Source organism: Pseudophryne corroboree, chromosome 2 (assembly GCF_028390025.1).
Source record: "Pseudophryne corroboree isolate aPseCor3 chromosome 2, aPseCor3.hap2, whole genome shotgun sequence".
In the NCBI taxonomy this organism is placed as follows: Eukaryota; Metazoa; Chordata; class Amphibia; order Anura; family Myobatrachidae; genus Pseudophryne; species Pseudophryne corroboree.
The window spans coordinates 828,825,302-828,839,710 of NC_086445.1; the positions used below are offsets into that span (position 1 = coordinate 828,825,302).

A 14,409-nucleotide genomic window follows, 5' to 3' on the forward strand; every position below is an offset into this window, starting at 1 on the left:
TTTTCCAAATGGGATGGTAATGTTAGACGTTACTCCTTTCCTAGCCTGAATCAGGGTAGGAATAACCTTGCTCGGTTACATCTGTGAACACCTCCGGATGGAGGCCCCATTCTCCCGGATGGAGATTGTGCCTGCTGAGGATATCCGCGTCCCAATTGTAAACTCCTGGAAGGAAGATTGCCGACTGTACTTGAATGGCCCGATCTCGCAGAAGATGCGTCGCATGGAGAAGACCGTTGTACACGGCTCATAGTTCCAGAATGTTTATTGGCAGAATCGATTCCAGACTTGACCACCTTCCTTGGAAGGTTTCCCCTTGAGTGACTGCGCCCCAACCTCGGAGACTTGCATCCGTGGTTAAAAGGATCCAGTTCCGACCCCCAAACCTGCGATCCTCCAGGAGGTGAGGCATTTGCAGCCACCAGAGGAGTGAAATACTTGCTTTCGGCGACAGACGTATCCTCTGGTGCATGTGTAGGTGAGATCCCAACCACTTGTCTAGGAGATCCAGTTGGAAGGACCGTGCATGAAATCTTCCGTACTATAGAGCCTCGTAGTAGGCAATCATCTTCCCCAGAAGGCGAATGCACTGGTAAAACCGATACTCGGGCAGGTGTCAAGACATCCCGGACCATTGATTGTATTCACGCTATATTCACGCTTCCTCCGTGGGGAATTTCCCGGTGGAAATGCTGGAGGCTCGTATAGCCGCCTTCCCTAAGCCAGGGAAGAATCCCGCTATGATGCCTAACTATCGCCCCATAGCTTTATTAAATACGGACTTAAAAATCTATGCGAAGCTGGTGGCCAACAGGCTCAACCCCCTGCTCCCCTCGCTCATCCATTGTGATCAGGTGGGCTTTGTCCCCGGAAGACAGGCCCCCGATAACACCAGGCGGGTGATAAACGTGCTGGACGCCTTTTCCCCATCTGATTCTCCCTTACTGTTGCTTTCCTTAGACGCGAAGAAGGCGTTCGATCGCCTTCACTGGGGGTATTTACAGGCGGTTCTTTGTAAATTTGGCCTTACAGGTAGGATTCTCTCCTCCGTTTTAGCTTTGTATTCTCTCCCTTCAGCAAGGGTGTGTGTAAATGGACTCCGCTCTTTCTCTTTTATGATCACGAATGGCACAAGCCAAGGGCGCCCTCTATCCCCACTGGTATTTGCTTTGGCAATAGAACCTTTGGCTGAGAAAATACGATCCTCTCCATTGATTAAAGGAGTGGAGTTTCTGGGACAATCGCATAAGAAATGTCTGTTCGCAGACAATGTCCTTTTGACACTCACTGCCCCTACTACCTCCCTCCGAGTTTTGCACACGCTCTTGTCTGAATATTCGGCTGTATCCTATTATAAACTTAATAGCACCAAGACGGAGGCACTACCTATTAACTTTCCGCCCCCCCTCCTATCCGCACTGAAAGCTTCTTACTCGTACTCCTGGCAGGATAGAAGCCTCAAATATCTGGGGATCCATATCACCCAGAAGCTGGATGATCTAATATCCACTAACTAACCTGTTGCGCAAATTTACTGCTCTGGTCTCGGACTGGATGATGCATCATGTTTCATGGCTAGGGCGAATAGCTGCACTAAAAATGATGGTACTCCCAAGACTCATGTACTTATTTCGGGCCATCCCTCTCCTTTTACCAGACTACCTTTTGTCCAAATTTACTGCCGTGCTCAACTCTTATGTTTGGAAAGGTAAGAAACCGAGGTTAGCCAGGAAAACAATGACCCGACCCAAACGAGAAGGGGGCCTGGCGTACCCGGTTTTGCATTCCTATCAACTGGCTTGCCGACTAGCGCAGATAGGGGCATAGTATCTACACCCTCCATACAAGTCGTGGGTTCAACTTGAACAAGGGCTGGTTGCCCCACTACCCCTGACTGATGTTTTATTACTCCCGAAATCGGAGGGCAAGCTATTAATCGGTAGATCCCTATCTGTCCAATCTACTCGGAAGGCTTGGCTGGACGTAGTGCAAGGTGATATAACTCTCCCCACCCCTGCTCTATCACTGACGGGACTAGCCTCCTTGATCCCTGACTTGAGATTTGATTCTTGGATATTAAAGGGAATCCTGTCTATACAGGATATAATGGCACATAATACCCTTCTATCTTTTGCTCAGATTCAGGAAAAATTCCTTCTGCCCCATAGGGAATTCTATAAATATTTGCAACTCAGACATTGGCTCCAGGGAACCTCAGTACCCCCCCACCCCCCCCACCCCCCTCACCCTCTCCTCCTTGCCTAACTTCGTTCAGAAGTTCCTGGACACCGGGGAGGGCAGGGGAGGCATCACAAAATGGTATAACTACATTATTACTCCTCAAACATTGCAGAAAGCCCTCTTCCAGATGAAATCGGAGGCGGACCTCCGATGCTCTATCTCGGATGAAAAATTGGGGATGATTTTTCAATCCTGCTATACGGTATCTAGATGCATATCACACATAGAGCTATTTTATAAACTCCTCCACCGCTTGTATTTCACCCCATCCCGCTTACATGCGATGCAACCATCCACATCCAATTTATGTTGGCGTAAATGTGGTAAGGCCGGTACCTTAGTGCATATCTTTTGGGTCTGCCCTATTACTTACCCCACTGTGGACCTCTGTCTTCCACCTCATAGAATTAGTGCTGGGCCATTCTGTAGCCCCCCACCCGTGACTGGCTCTTCTTCATCTATATTATGGCGACTTATCGCCGGGCGATCGCTATATCTTAGGTCATATTCTTGTCTCCGCAAAACTATTGATTGCTCGCCAATGGCGCTCCACCGAAGTTCCCCATATACCAGCGATAGATGGCCGTACAGTCGCATTGCGAGTTTGAGATAGCGGGAGTGGCCTATGCCTCTACACCATCCTGCCCATTGCTCCGCTGGTTTTCGTGGTCTACCTATTGGCATAATCGTTCTCCAGATCCCATATCCCCTCCCGACACTTAGGAATATATGTTATCATTTTAATATGTATTTACTGATGGTCGGATTTGGCCTCACGATATTTTCCTGTACGATGTTCTTCTTTATATCCTCTATGTAATTTTGTATTTTTGTTGAACAGACTGTGTACCCCCCTCAAACTTCCCCTTCCCTTTTTCTCCTTTCTGTACCCCTCCCCCTTTTGCTTAGCTTACCCGTAAAATAATAAAAATTAATATTGAAAAAAAAGGATCCAGTTCTGAACCCTGAACTTGTGGCCCTCTAGGAGGTGAGGCATTGGCAGCTACCAGAGGAGTGAAATTCTTGCTTTCAGCGACAGACGTATCATCTGGTGCATGTATAGATGAGATCCCGACCACTTGTCTAGGAGATCCAGTAGGAAGGATCGAGCAAGAAATCTTCCATACTGTAGAGCCTCGTAGGAGGCAACCATCTTCCACAGAAGGCGAATGCACTGATGAACCGATACCCGGGCAGGCTTCAAGATATCCCGGAACATTGACTGTATCACCAATTCTTTCTCCACCATTAGAAACACCCTCTGCACTTCCGTGTCGAGGATCATCTCCAGGAAAGACAATCTCCTTGTCGGCTCCCAATGTGACTTTGGAAGATTATGGATCCAACCATGTTCCCTGAGCAGATGAGTCGTGAGAGCAATGGACTGCAACAACTACTCCCTGGACGATGTTTTTATCAGCAGATCGTCAAGATATGGAATTATGTTCACTCCCTGTCTGCAGAAGAGAACTATCATCTCTGCCATCACCTTGGTGAACAACCTCGATACCGTGGGGAGACCGAATGGCAGTGCCTGGAACTGATAGTGACTAACAGTGCAAATAAGAAATCAGCCTGATGCGGCGGCCAAATCGGAATGTGGAGCTAAGCATCCTTGATATCTAGGAATACCAGAAACTCTCCCTCCTCCAGACCTGAGATCACCGCTCTCAGAGACTAGATTTTGAATTTGAACTCCCTCAGATAAGGGTTCAACGATTTCAATTTCAAAATCAGTCTGACCGAACCATCCGGTTTCGGTACCACGAAAAGGTTTGAATAGTAACCCATGTGTTGCATATGAGGTGGAACTGGAACAATGACCTCTGACTTTTCCAATTTTTGGATGGCTTCCTGTAGGATAGCCCTTTCTGTCAGTAAAGCTGGCAACTCTGATTTGAAGAATCGGTGAGGCGGGAGTTCTTGAAACTACAGTCTGTACCCCTGGGACAATATCCTGTATACAGGCCGGACGATACCCAGACGTGGCTAAAATGTCTAAGTCTCGCACCCACCAGCCCTTTCTCCAGGCTGTGCGGTGCACCGTCATGCTTAGGATTTTGAGGAACCAGAAGCAGGCTTCTGGTCCTGGGAACCTGCAGGTGCAGGCTTTTTGGATTTTGCTCGCCCACCTCTAAAGAAGGTGGTAGGAGGCTTGGACTTTTTAGTCCTTGCGGTCCGAAAGGAATGCAACATTGATAAAGAAAAGGGTTTCTTCGTAGAAGGAGTAGCTGAGGGAAGAAAGGGAGACTTATCCGCGGTTGCCGTGGAAATCCACGCATCCAACGCTTCCCCAAATACAGCCTGACCTGTGAAGGGTAGATTCTCCACACTTCTACTGGATTCCGCGTCTGGCGTAGACGCGGAATCCAGACGTAGCCAGAGTCACCGGCGAGCTGAGACAGCCATGGAAGATATCCTTGCATTCAGCGTACCCAGGTCCTTCTTCGACTCCACCATGAAACCCGCAGGATCCTGTTTGTTACGTAAAAACAGTTCAATGTCACTTCTATCTATTGTATCTAAGTCTTCTAGTAACGTGCCTGACCACTTTACTATAGCTTTAGAAATCCATGCACAGGCAATCGTGGGCCTTAACTTCACTCCTGAAGCAGTGTATATGGATTTGAGCGTAGTGTACATTTTACAATCAGCCGGTCCTTTTAACGCGGTAGATCCAGGGACAGGTAAAACCACCTTTTTTGACAGTCTGGAGACAGATGCATCAACTATGGGTGGTTATTCCTATTTTCTTCTATCCTCCACAGGGAAGGGAAAAGCAACCAGAACCCTTTTTGGGATGTGGAATTTATTCTCCAGGTTTTCCCAGAATTTTCAAATAGAACGTTTAATTCTTTAGACGCAGGGAAGGTTAGCGAAGCTTTCTTACTGTCTGTGAAGTAAGCCTCCTCAACCTGCTCAGGTGGTGTGTCAGTAATGTTTAACACATCTCTAATGGCCTCAATCATGAGCTGCACCCCCTTGCAAGGGATGCCTCTCCCCCCCCCCCCCCCCCCCCCCCCCCCTCAGCACATCCCCATCGCCGTCTGCCTTGTCAGAGTCGGTATCCGTGTCAGCTTGCATAATCTGGGCAAGTGCACGTTTCTTTGGGTATATGCTAGGGGATTTAGAAGGTATAGGAACAGAACCTGACCAAACGGCCATAGAATTCTTTAAAACCTGAGTTTCAGTCTCAGTATTAGCCACCCTAGTAGAAATCTGAGAGATCATTCCCTTAATTGAAGTCATCCATTCTGGCTAAGATATAGAAGCCTGAGACAAGTCATTACATTCTTGGGTACATGGAATGGATTCCTCTGGAGAAAACTTCCTCTGCAGAATAAGACACAGAGTCCCTGGACATGGCTATGTGAGAGAACATAGACCCCCACACACACAGGAAAATGTCAGACAGTTTTCCCCCCCAAATACATTGAGAAACACAGAGCTTGGAGCTAGCACACACACAGCACTTCAACAGGTAGATATAAACCAAATACCTGGCACTGACTGTGTACCCTTAAAAGACTACACAGTAATTTACAGCCTCCCCCCCTCTACAAACCCCTGGTACCGCACATAAAAGCTGGAGTCGTGTGGGGAGACAGCACTCCCTGTCAGCGTCGCTGTAGATGTATCTACAGGGAGAAAATGGCGCTGGAAGCCGCTGGGTCCGCTCTGAGGAGACGTTCCGCCCCTTGAACATGGCGCGTCTTCCAGCACTTTCAAATCTTTATACTGGCCTGAGGTATGGGCTAGCAGTGTTACTGAGGTCCATGACAGCCTTGAGTGACCAGTGTAGGGTATTTGCGCTGGATCAGGGTGCCTCTCATTGCGCCGCACTGTGTACCGCTGAGCTTTCCGGAGCGCAGTTAGTACTGCACTCCTACCCTGTTGCCGCCATTCACACCGGCTCCCCACTTTTCGGGTCACCGGTGAGACACTCTACACCGGAATCTTCTGGCTCTGTTAGGGGGTGGCGGCATGCTGCGGGAGTGAGCGGTTGCCTCGGGCGGCTAACGATCATCACCATCAGGGGCTCAATGTCCTGTCAGCGGAGATAGTGTCCATTAACCTCTCAGGGTTGGACGCTACTCCCCCCCCCCTAAGTCCCACGAAGCAGGGAGGCTGTTGCCAGCAGCCTCCCTGTGCCTAAACTCTAATGAAAAAAATAAAACTAGAAAAACTTCTATGGAGCTCCCCTAGCTGTGACCGGCTCCTCCGGGCACATTTTCTAAACTGAGTCTGGTAGGAGGGGCATAGAGGAAGAAACCAGCCCACACTATTAAACTGTTAAAGTGCCAGTGGCTCCTAGTAGACCCGTCTATACCCAATGGTACTAATGTGGACCCCAGCATCCACTTGGACATAAAAGAAAACAAGATGTTTGCATACCCATTCACATTGTATATTCCCTTAAAGATGCTTTCAACCATACAAATTTCAAAACAATTGCAGTGCAGAAAACACTTTTGCTATACTCACCACAATAACATCTGGGTCAATTTTGTGTATTTTTGCAAGAAAAAATCCCAGCAGAGTTCTCTCAGTTAATGCAATTTCAATGTTTGCATTCTGCAAAGAGAACAAAAATGTAGAAAAGCTTTACACTAATTTTTGTTATATAATCATTTTTTAAATACTGTAGAAGAAATAATGGTCATTATCAGGAAAACAAAAAAAGACCCTTACAGGATAGCTCCTAAATATTATATTATATTAGGCAACACAATCCTTAACCTATACTGTATAGTTTAACAGATCCTACCCTTTACTGATCAATATGAAGGGAGGGTTGGGGTGAGAGAAATAAAAGATTACCTTTCGTTTCACTGCTTCTTTGTGGTCATATGGAAAAATGCAGTCACTGGGTTTAGTGAGGACACAGAAATGAGTTTGGAAGGGGGGTTGAGGCGGCGCTTTATCCAGAGGGAATTTGTGATGAACAAGAGCAGCCAGGGCAATAATCTGAAGGAAAGGTTTATAAATAATGTAAAGTGAAACATTGAAGCAAAAAAAACCGCCAATACTATTGCAGCTCATGCAGATAATGCGTTTTTGGGCACTGTCGTTATACGTTCCTACTTTATACCATTCATACCTTCATTTATCATCAGATATATTCTTTATATAAAACGACACAAAAAACATTTGTTCCATTACTTGTCACCTTCTTTATAATGCCCCCATGACAAGCCCACAAGAGAGTCATTGGACAAACCTCATTTTGATGAGTCTTTGGGTTCTGTACAGTCTTCATGCTAATAGACATAACAACAACTGGAGGAGGGGATGCGTTTTTCACAACATGTACTAGATGAGGAGTGGTCGCCATTGCCTCAACTTTGCACCAGCTAATAGGCTGGCTGTTAAGCTCTACAAAAAAAAGAAAAACATAGAAGACAATAAATATAGTACCATATAACGGTGTTACACGCTGTAGCACAGCTAAATATCTGTTTCATCTTAACTCAGAGGACATTAGTCACTCTGGGAAGTGAAGGTATTTTGCTAAAGGCCACAAAAATAAGATTTTAAACCTACCGGTAAATCTTTTTCTCCTAGTCCGTAGAGGATGCTGGGGACTCCGTAGGGACCATGGGGAATAGATGGGCTCCGCAGGAGACATGGGCACTAAAAAGAACTTTAGGTATGGGTGTGCACTGGCTCCTCCCTCTATGCCCCTCCTCCAGACCTCAGTTAGAGAAACTGTGCCCAGAGGAGACGGACAGTACGATGAAAGGATTTTCGTTAATCTAAGGGCAAGATTGAAACCAGCCCACACCATCCACACCGTATAACATGGATATACGTACCAGTCAACAGTATGAACAAAACAGCATCAGCCCAAGACTCATCAAAACTGTAACATAACCCTTAGGTAAGCAGAAACTATATACAAGTCTTGCAGAATGTAGTCAGCACTGGGACGGGCGCACAGCATCCTCTACAGACTAGGAGAAAAAGATTTACCGGTAGGTTTCAAATCTTATTTTCTCTTACGTCCTAGAGGATGCTGGGGACTCCGTAAGGACCATGAAGATTATACCAAAGCTCCAAAACAGGCGGGAGAGTGCGGATGACTCTGCAGCACCGATTGAGCAAACATGAGGTCCTCATAAGCCAAGGTATCAATCTTGTAGAACTTTGCAAAGGTGTTTGAACCCGACCAAGTCGCCGCTCGGCAAAGCTGTAATGCCGTGACACCTTGGGCAGCCGCCCAAGACGAGCCCACCTTCCTAGTGGAATGGGCCTTTACAGAATTTGGTAACGGCAATCCAGCCGTAGAATGAGCCTGCTGAATTGTGTTACAGATCCAGCGAGCATTAGTCTGCTTAGAAGCAGGAGCGTCAACCTTGTTGGCTGCATACAGGGCAAACAGAGCCTCTGTTTTCCTAACCCGAGCCGTTCTGGCCACATCAATTTTCAATGCCCTGACCACATCAAGGAACTCGGAATCCTCCAAGTCCTGCGTAGCCACAGGCAACCAATAGGTTGGTTCATATGAAAAGATGAAACCACCTTGGGCAAAACTTGAGGAAGAGTCCGCAACTCCGCTCTATCCACATGGAAAACCAGATAGATGCTTTTGTGAGACAAAGCCGCCAATTCGGACACCCGCCTCGCCGATGCCAAGGCCAACAACATGACCACTTTCCAAGTGAGATACTTTAATTCCACCGTTTTAAGAGGTTCAAACCAGTGAGACTTAAGGAACCGCAACATCACGTTAAGGTCCCAGGGTGCCACTGGAGGTACAAAAGAAGGCTGGATATGCAGCACTCCATTCACAAAAGTCTGTACTTCCTGAAGAGAAGCCAATTCCTTCTGAAAGAAAATGGATAGGGCCGAAATCTGAACCTTAATGGAGCCTAATTTTAGGCCCAAATTCACTCCAGTCTGTAGGAAGTGAAGGAAACGGCCCAGATGGAATTCTTCCGGAGGAGCATTCCTGGACTCACACCAAGATACATACTTCCGCCATATACGGTGATAATGTTTTGCTGTCACGTCCTTCCTAGCCTTTATCAGAGTCGGAATGACCTCATCCGGAATGCCCTTTTCCGCTAGGATCCGGCGTTCAACCGCCATGCCGTCAAACGCAGCCGCGGTAAAGTCTTGGAATAGACAGGGCCCCTGATGGAACATGTCCTCTCTGAGAGGAAGAGGCCACAGATCTTCTGTGAGCATTCCCTGCAGATCCGGATACCAGGCCCTTCGAGGCCAATCTGGAACAATGAGAATTGTCTGTACTCCTCTTCGTCTTATGATTCTCAATATCTTGGAGATGAGAGGAAGAGGAGAAAACACATAGACCGACTGGAACACCCACGGTGTCACCAGGGCGTCCACTGCTACCGCCTGAGGGTCCCTTGACCTGGCGCAATACCTCGGTAGCTTTTTGTTGAGGCGTGACGCCATCATGTCTATCTGAGACAGTCCCCACTGACTTGCAATCTCTGCGAAGACTTCCTGATAAAGTCCCCTCTCTCCTGGATGCAGATCAAGTCTGCTGAGGAAGTCTGCTTCCCAGTTGTCCACTCCCGGAATCAAGACTGCTGTCAGAGCGCTTACATGATTTTCCGCCCAGCGAAGAATCCTGGTGGCTTCTGCCATTGCCACTCTGCTCTTTGTTCCGCCTTGGCGGTTTACATGAGCCACTGCAGTGATGTTGTCTGACTGAATCAGAACCGGTAGGTCGCGAAGCAAAGTCTCCGCTTGACGAAGGCGGTTGTATATGGCCCTTAATTCCAGTACGTTGATGTGAAGACAAGCCTCCTGGCTTGACCAGAGACCTTGGAAGATTCTTCCCTGTGTGACTGCTCCACAACCTCGGAGGCTCGCGTCTGTGGTTATCAGAACCCAGTCCTGAATGCCTAACCTGCGACCCTCTAGAACAGTGATTTTCAACATTTTTTTACTCGCGGCACACCGAACAATATTTTTAAATTGCCAAGGCACACCATCAGTTCCCCACAGAAAAAAACAAAACACACACAGTAAAACAAAAATCCACACACACATTGGCCTACACAGAAAAAACAATCACTCCCCACATAAATCATGTTGCTCCCTACATAAATCCTATTGCTCCACACATAAATCAATCACATTTCTCCCCACATAAATCCTATTGCTCCCCACGTGTATTATTCACATTGTTCCCCAAATACATCCATAAATTCTTATTCTCCCCACATAAATCCTATTGAAATCCTATTGTTCCCCACAGGAGAAATAAAATAACAATATTATTATCAGCTGTCCTTCTCCCTGTCCCTCAGTGGCGGGGGTTGTTCATAGTGGAGTTCTGCGAATACTGAGCAGCGGGCGGTCGGGCAGGTGTGGATGTGGATTGGCAAGGAAAGCTGTGTATGCAGGCAGGAACTGGAAGATGTGCATGCAGGCAGGTGGGCTGGCTGGGTGGTGAGACGCGGCAGCTGTGACATATGATATCACACCATTTTCAAGGCATAGGTCATGGCTGTAGCACGACTGATCCTCTAAGAAAAGCCTGGGCCAACAGTTCACTCTGAAGGTGCAGGAAGCTGCTCTGGCTCCGCGGCACACCTTGCAACTGGTCGCGGCACACTAGTGTGCCACGGCACACTGGTTGAAAAAGCCTGCTCTAGAAGGTGAGCACTTTGCAGCCACCACAGGAGAGATACCCTGGCCCTGGGGGACAGGCTGATCATCTGATGAATCTGTAGATGTGACCCGGACCACTTGTCCAGAAGGTCCCACTGAAAAGTCCTTGCATGGAACCTGCCGAACGGAATGGCCTCGTAAGACGCCACCATCTTTCCCAGAACTCGAGTGCAGTGATGCACCGACACCCTTTTTGGCTTCAAGAGGTCCCTGACCAAATTCATGAGTTCTTGGGCCTTTTCCATCGGGAGATAAACCCTTTTCTGGTCTGTATCCATAATTATGCCTAAGAAAGGCAAACGGGTCGTCGGAACTAGGGAGGCCAATCCCGGGCCGTTTTTTCAATCCCGGGATTCAGGATTGAAAAACGGTCAATCCCGGGATTCCCGGGATTGCAGTAGGGACCAGTGAAGGTTGTAGGGAGCAGCGCTGGAGGGAGGGTGTAGGTAGTGGTGCGGGAGGTAGGGAGGGTGTAGGTAGCGGTGCGGGAGGTAGGGAGGGGGTAGGTAGCAGTGCGGGAGGGTGGGTTTAGGTAGTGGTGCAGGAGGATGTAGGTAGCGGCGCGGAAGGGTTGGTAGCGGCGCGAGAGGGAGGGTGGGTGTAAGTAATGACACTTACTATTAGGCGGGCGGCCGCGGCAGCCATGGACTCACTGAACGCGGGAGCATTTCAAATGAAGCGCTGGCCGCCAGCCAACCAGACCTGGCGGACCGGCAGCCAATCAGGGAAGCGGTCGCAGCAGTGGCTCCTGATTGGCTGCCGCTGCTGCGGCAGCTTCCCTGATTGGCTGCCGAGCCGCCAGCTCTGATTGGCTGGCGGCCGGCGCTATATTTGAAGTGCTGCCGCGTTCAGCTTGTCCATGGCTGCCGCGGCTGCCCGCCTAATAGTAAGTGTCATTACTTACACCCACCCTTTCGCACATGCGCACTGTAATCCCTTGAATCCCGGGATTGGAAGCTCCAATCCCGGGATTCAAATCCTGGCATTTTTGGGCCCAAATCCCGGGATCCCGCCGATCCCGATCCCGGGATTGGCCTCCCTAGTCGGAACAAACTGTGACTTCGGGATATTGGGAATCCAGCCGTGCTGCTGCAACACCCTCATGGAAAGCAATACGCTGTTCAGCAACTGCACTCTTGATCTCGCTTTTATTAGGAGATCGTCCAAGTACGGGATAATTGTGACACCCTGCTTGCACAGGAGCACCATCATTTCCGCCATTACCTTGGTGAAAATCCTCGGGGCCGTGGAAAGCCCAAACGGCAACGTCTGAAATTGGTAATGACAATCCTGTACAGCAAATCTCAGGAACGCATGATGAGGCGGATATATGGGGACATGAAGGTATGCATCCTTTATGTCCAGGAACACCATATAATCCCCCACTTCCAGGCTGGCTATGACCGCCCTGAGCGATTCCATCTTGAACTTGAACCTTTTTAAGTATAGGTTTAAGGATTTTAAATTTAAAATGGGTCTGACCGAACCGTCCGGAATCGGGACCACAAACAGGGTTGAGTAATACCCCATCACCTGCTGAAGCAGGGGAACCTTGACCACCACTTGTTGAAGACACAATTTTTGAATTGCATTTAAAACTATCTCCCTCTCTGGGGAAGAAGCCGGTAGGGCAGATTTGAAAAACCGGCGAGGAGGCACCTCTTCGAATTCCAGATTGTAACCCTGGGAAACAATTTCTATTGCTCAGGGATCTACCTGTGAGTGAACCCAGATGTGGCTGAAAAGTCGAAGACGTGCCCCCACTGGGGCGGACTCCCTCAGCGGAGCCCCAGCGTCATGCAGTGGATTTTGTAGAGGCCGGGGAGGACTTCTGCTCCTGGGAACTAGCTGTAGTTGGCAGCTTTTTCCCCCTGCCCTTACCTCTGGCAAGAAAGGAAGATCCCCGTACTCTCTTGGGTTTATGCGATCGAAAGGACTGCATCTGATAATGTGGCGTTTTCTTAGGTTGTGAGGAAACATTAGGCAAAAAAGTTAATTTACCTGCAGTAGCTGTGGAAACCAGGTCCGTAAGACCTTCCCCAAACAATTCCTCACCCTTGTAAGGCAAAACCTCCATATGCCACTTTGAGTCGGCATCACCCGTCCATTGTCGGGTCCATAGGGCTCGTCTAGCAGAAACCGCCATAGCGTTGGCTCTGGACCCCAGTAGGCCAACGTCTCTCTGAGCATCTCTCATATATAGGACAGCATCCTTAATATGACCCAGGGTCAATAAAATGGTTTCCTTATCCAGCGTATCTATATCAGCAGATAAGGTATCTGTCCACGCTACTACAGCGCTACAAACCCAAGCCGACGCTATCGCCGGTCTGAGTAATGTACCAGTATGTGTGTAAATTGACTTCAAGGTCGTCTCCTGCCTGCGATCAGCAGGATCCTTGAGGGTTGCGGTATCTTGAGTTGGCAGCGCTACCTTTTTGGATAAGCGTGTCAACGCTTTGTCCACCCTTGAAGAGGATTCCCACCGTACCCTGTCCTTAGACGGGAAAGAATATGCCATAAGAATCCCTTTGGGAATCTGCAGTTTTTTTGTCCGGAGATTCCCAAGCCTTTTCAAATAACTCGTTCAGCTCATGAGAAAGGGGAAAGGTTACCTCAGGTTTCTTTTCCTTATACATGCGCACCCTCGTGTCAGGGACAGAGGGTTCATCTGTGATATGCAACACCTCTTTTATTGCAATAATCATATAATGAATACTTTTAGCCAATTTTGGCTGCAACTTCGCATCATCATAGTCGACACTGGAGTCAAAATTCGTGTCGGTATCCGTGTCTACAACCTGGGATAGTGGGCGCTTTTGAGACCCAGAAGGCCCCTGCGACATAGTAAAAGGCAGGGCTATACTCCCTGTACATTTCCTGGACTCTGCTTTGTCCAACCTCTTGTGTAATAAATTCACATTTGCATTTAAAACATTCCACATATCCACCCAGTCAGGTGTCGGCGTTGCCGACGGAGACACCACACTCATTTGCTCCACCTCCTCCCTAGAAGAGCCTTCCGCTTCAGACATGCCGACACGCGTACCGACACCCCACACACAGAGGTAATCTCTAATCTGGAGACAGTTCCCCCACAAGGGCCTTAGGAGAGACAGAGAGAGAGTATGCCAGCACACACCCAGCGCTAATAACTTTGGAAACCAAAATTCCCCGATAGCGCCTTTTATATATATATCTTGATTGCGCCAAATTATGTGTGCCCCCCCCCCCCCCCTTCTTTAAACACCTCTGTCACCGTGTTCAGCAGGGGAGAGTCCGGGGAGCCAGCTTCTCAGCGTGTGCTGTGGAGAAAAATGTCGCTGGTGAGTGCTGAGGATCAAGCTCCGCCCCCTCAGCGACGGGCTTCGGTCCCGCTCGAATCCATTCAAAAACTGGCGGGGGATACCCATATACAGCCCACAGAGCCAATATATTTAGTTTTACCAGTCCCAGAGGTGTAAATTGCTGCCCAGGGCGCCCCCCCCCCCCCCCCTGCGCCCTGCACCCTTACAGTGC

The 14,409-nt window shown here is 48.6% G+C and overlaps 1 protein-coding gene across 5 annotated transcripts in view; it reads right to left on the minus strand.

Annotated features, from left to right (window-relative positions):
* Positions 1–14,409, minus strand: part of POLA1 (DNA polymerase alpha 1, catalytic subunit) — a 1,252,649-nt gene that overhangs the window by 913,350 nt on the left and 324,890 nt on the right. For all 5 annotated transcript variants that reach the window (XR_010241483.1, XM_063955699.1, XM_063955698.1 and 2 more), the window contains exons 15-17: positions 7,463–7,617; positions 7,063–7,209; positions 6,727–6,816 (exon numbers count right to left, since the gene is read on the minus strand). Coding sequence is in view for 4 of the 5 variants with exons in the window: in XM_063955699.1 (XP_063811769.1) it covers positions 6,727–6,816; positions 7,063–7,209; positions 7,463–7,617 (392 nt within the window). In the remaining variant the exon portion in view is untranslated. The remainder of the gene's footprint in view (positions 1–6,726; positions 6,817–7,062; positions 7,210–7,462; positions 7,618–14,409) is intronic.